The 2,459-nt window shown below is 33.7% G+C and overlaps 1 protein-coding gene across 1 annotated transcript in view; it reads left to right on the forward strand.

Annotated features, from left to right (window-relative positions):
* LOC105312577 (ankyrin repeat and KH domain-containing protein 1-like) overlaps positions 1-2,459 on the forward strand; it is a 4,355-nt gene continuing 1,896 nt past the window's right edge. Inside the window, exons 1-3 of the mRNA XM_019995842.1 lie at positions 1-1,007; positions 1,071-1,230; positions 1,423-1,998. Coding sequence (XP_019851401.1) covers positions 1-1,007; positions 1,071-1,230; positions 1,423-1,998 — 1,743 coding nt within the window. The remainder of the gene's footprint in view (positions 1,008-1,070; positions 1,231-1,422; positions 1,999-2,459) is intronic.

Genomic DNA, 2,459 nt, shown 5'->3' on the forward strand with positions numbered 1-2,459 from the left:
ATGATAGCAAGTAAATATAATCACATTTCAATCATTCACATGTTACTAGAAGCTAATGCTAATCCTCACCTGAAGACATCAATAGGATCAAATGCTGTAATGATTGCTAGTTATGATGGTAACTATGAAGCTGTTGAGCTATTGATTAGTAAAGGAGTTGATTATAAATATCAACAAAAAGATGGAGCAAATGCTTTAATGGCGGCTTGCCAAAATGGTCACACTCAAGTAGTTAAATTATTGCTAAAGGAACAAGTTGATCCTAATGTTCAAAATAATGATGGAGTGAATGCTTTTATGATGGCTTGTGAAAATGGTCACATTAAAATAGTTAATTTGTTGCTTCAAATAAAAGATCAAGAAAATGCTTTATTTTTGGCCTGTCAAAGTGGTCAAACTAAAATAGTGGAACTGTTGCTGAAATATCGACTGGGTTTAAATTTTCAAGGCAGAAGTGGTTTCTATCTTTTTATGATAGCATGTAAAAATGGCCACACTCAAATAGTTAAACTGTTGCTGAAGAAACAAGTTAATCCTAATGTTCAAAATAGTGATGGAGTGAATGCTTTTATGATAGCATGTCAAAATGGTCACACTCAAATAGTTGAACTATTGCTGAAGGAACAAATTGATCCTAATGTTCAAAATATATATGGAGTGAATGCTTTTATGATAGCATGTCAAAATGGTCACACTCAAATAGTTAAACTGTTGCTAAAGGAACAAGTTGATCCTAATGTTCAAAATATATATGGAGTGAATGCTTTTATGTTAGCTTGTGAAGATGGTCACACTCAAATAGTTGAACTGCTACTGAATGAACAAGTTGATCCTAATGTTCCAAATAATGATGGAATAAATGCTTTTATGTTGGCTTGTCAGAATGGCCACATTCAAATAGTTGAACTGTTGCTGAAGGAACAAGTTGATCCTGATGTTCAGAACACAAATGGAGTCAACGCTTTTATGCTGGCTTATCAAAATGGCCACATTCAAATAGTTGAACTGTTGCTGAAGGAACAAGTTGATCCTAATGTTCAAAATAATAATGGATTGAATGCTTTTATTAGTTTTATGTCAGCTTGTGAGAATGGTCTCACTCAAATAGTTGAACTGTTGCTGAATAAACAAGTTAATCCTAATGTTAAAAACAAAGATGAAGTGACTGCTTTTATGTTGGCTTGTCAAAATAGTCACATTCAAGTTGTTGAGCTTTTGCTGAAGGAACAAGTTAATCCTAATGTTCAAAATAGTGATGGAGTGAATGCTTTTATGATAGCATGTCAAAATGGCCACATTCAAATAGTTGAACTGTTGCTGAAGGAACAAGTTAATCCTAATGTTCAAAATAATAATGGAGTGAATGCTTTTATGTTAGCTTGTCAAAACGGCCACACTCAAATTGTTGAACTATTACTGAAGGAACAAGTTAATCTTAATGTTCAAGACAAAAGTGGTTGGAATGCTTTTATGTTGGCTTGTCAAAATAGTCACATTCAAGTTGTTGAGCTTTTGCTGAAGAAAGAAGTTGATCCTAATGTTCAAAATAAGGATGGAATGAATGCTTTTATGTTGGCTTGTGAAAATGGTCACACTCAAATTGTTGAACTGTTACTGAAGGAACAAGTTAATCTTAATGTTCAAGTCAGAAATGGTTGGAATGCTTTTATGTTGGCTTGTGAAAATGGTCACATTCAAGTAGTTGAACTGTTACTGAAGGAACAAGTTAATCTTAAAGTTCAAGACAGAAGTGGTTGGAATGCTTTTATGTTGGCTTGTCAAAATGGTCACACTAAAATTGTTGAGCTGTTGCTGAAAGAACAAGTTGATCCTAATGTTCAAAATAACAATGGAATGAATGCTTTTATTGCAGCATGTGATAATGGTCACACTCAAATAGTAGAACTGTTGCTGAAGAAACAAGTTAATCATAATGTTGAAAATAATGATGGAGTCACTGCTTTTATGATAGCATGTCACAATGGCCACACTCAAATAGTTGAACTGTTGCTGAAAGAACAAGTTGATCCTAATGTTCAAAATAACAATGGAGTGAATGCTTTTATGGCAGCATGTTACAATGGTCAAACTCAAATCGTTGAACTGTTGCTGAAAAGGAAAGTTGATTTTAATGTTCAAGACAGAAATGGTTGGACTGCTTTCATGTTGGCTTGTCAAAATGGTCACACTAAAATAGTTGAACTGTTGCTAAAAGAACAAGTTGATCCTAATGTTCAAGATGGGAATGGTTGGAATGCTTTTATGTTGGCTTGTCAAAATGGTCACACTAAAATAGTTGAACTGTTGCTGAAAGAACAAGTTGATTCTAATGTTCAAGACAGAAATGGTTGGAATGCTTTAACTTTGGCATTTTCTAATGGTCACACTCAAATACTTAAACTGTTATTGCCGAAGGAACAAGTTAATCCTCAAATAGTGAAACTGTTGCTACAAGTTAA

This window comes from Amphimedon queenslandica, unplaced genomic scaffold (assembly GCF_000090795.2).
Source record: "Amphimedon queenslandica unplaced genomic scaffold, v1.1 AMPQUscaffold_13430, whole genome shotgun sequence".
Lineage (NCBI taxonomy): Eukaryota > Metazoa > Porifera > Demospongiae > Haplosclerida > Niphatidae > Amphimedon > Amphimedon queenslandica.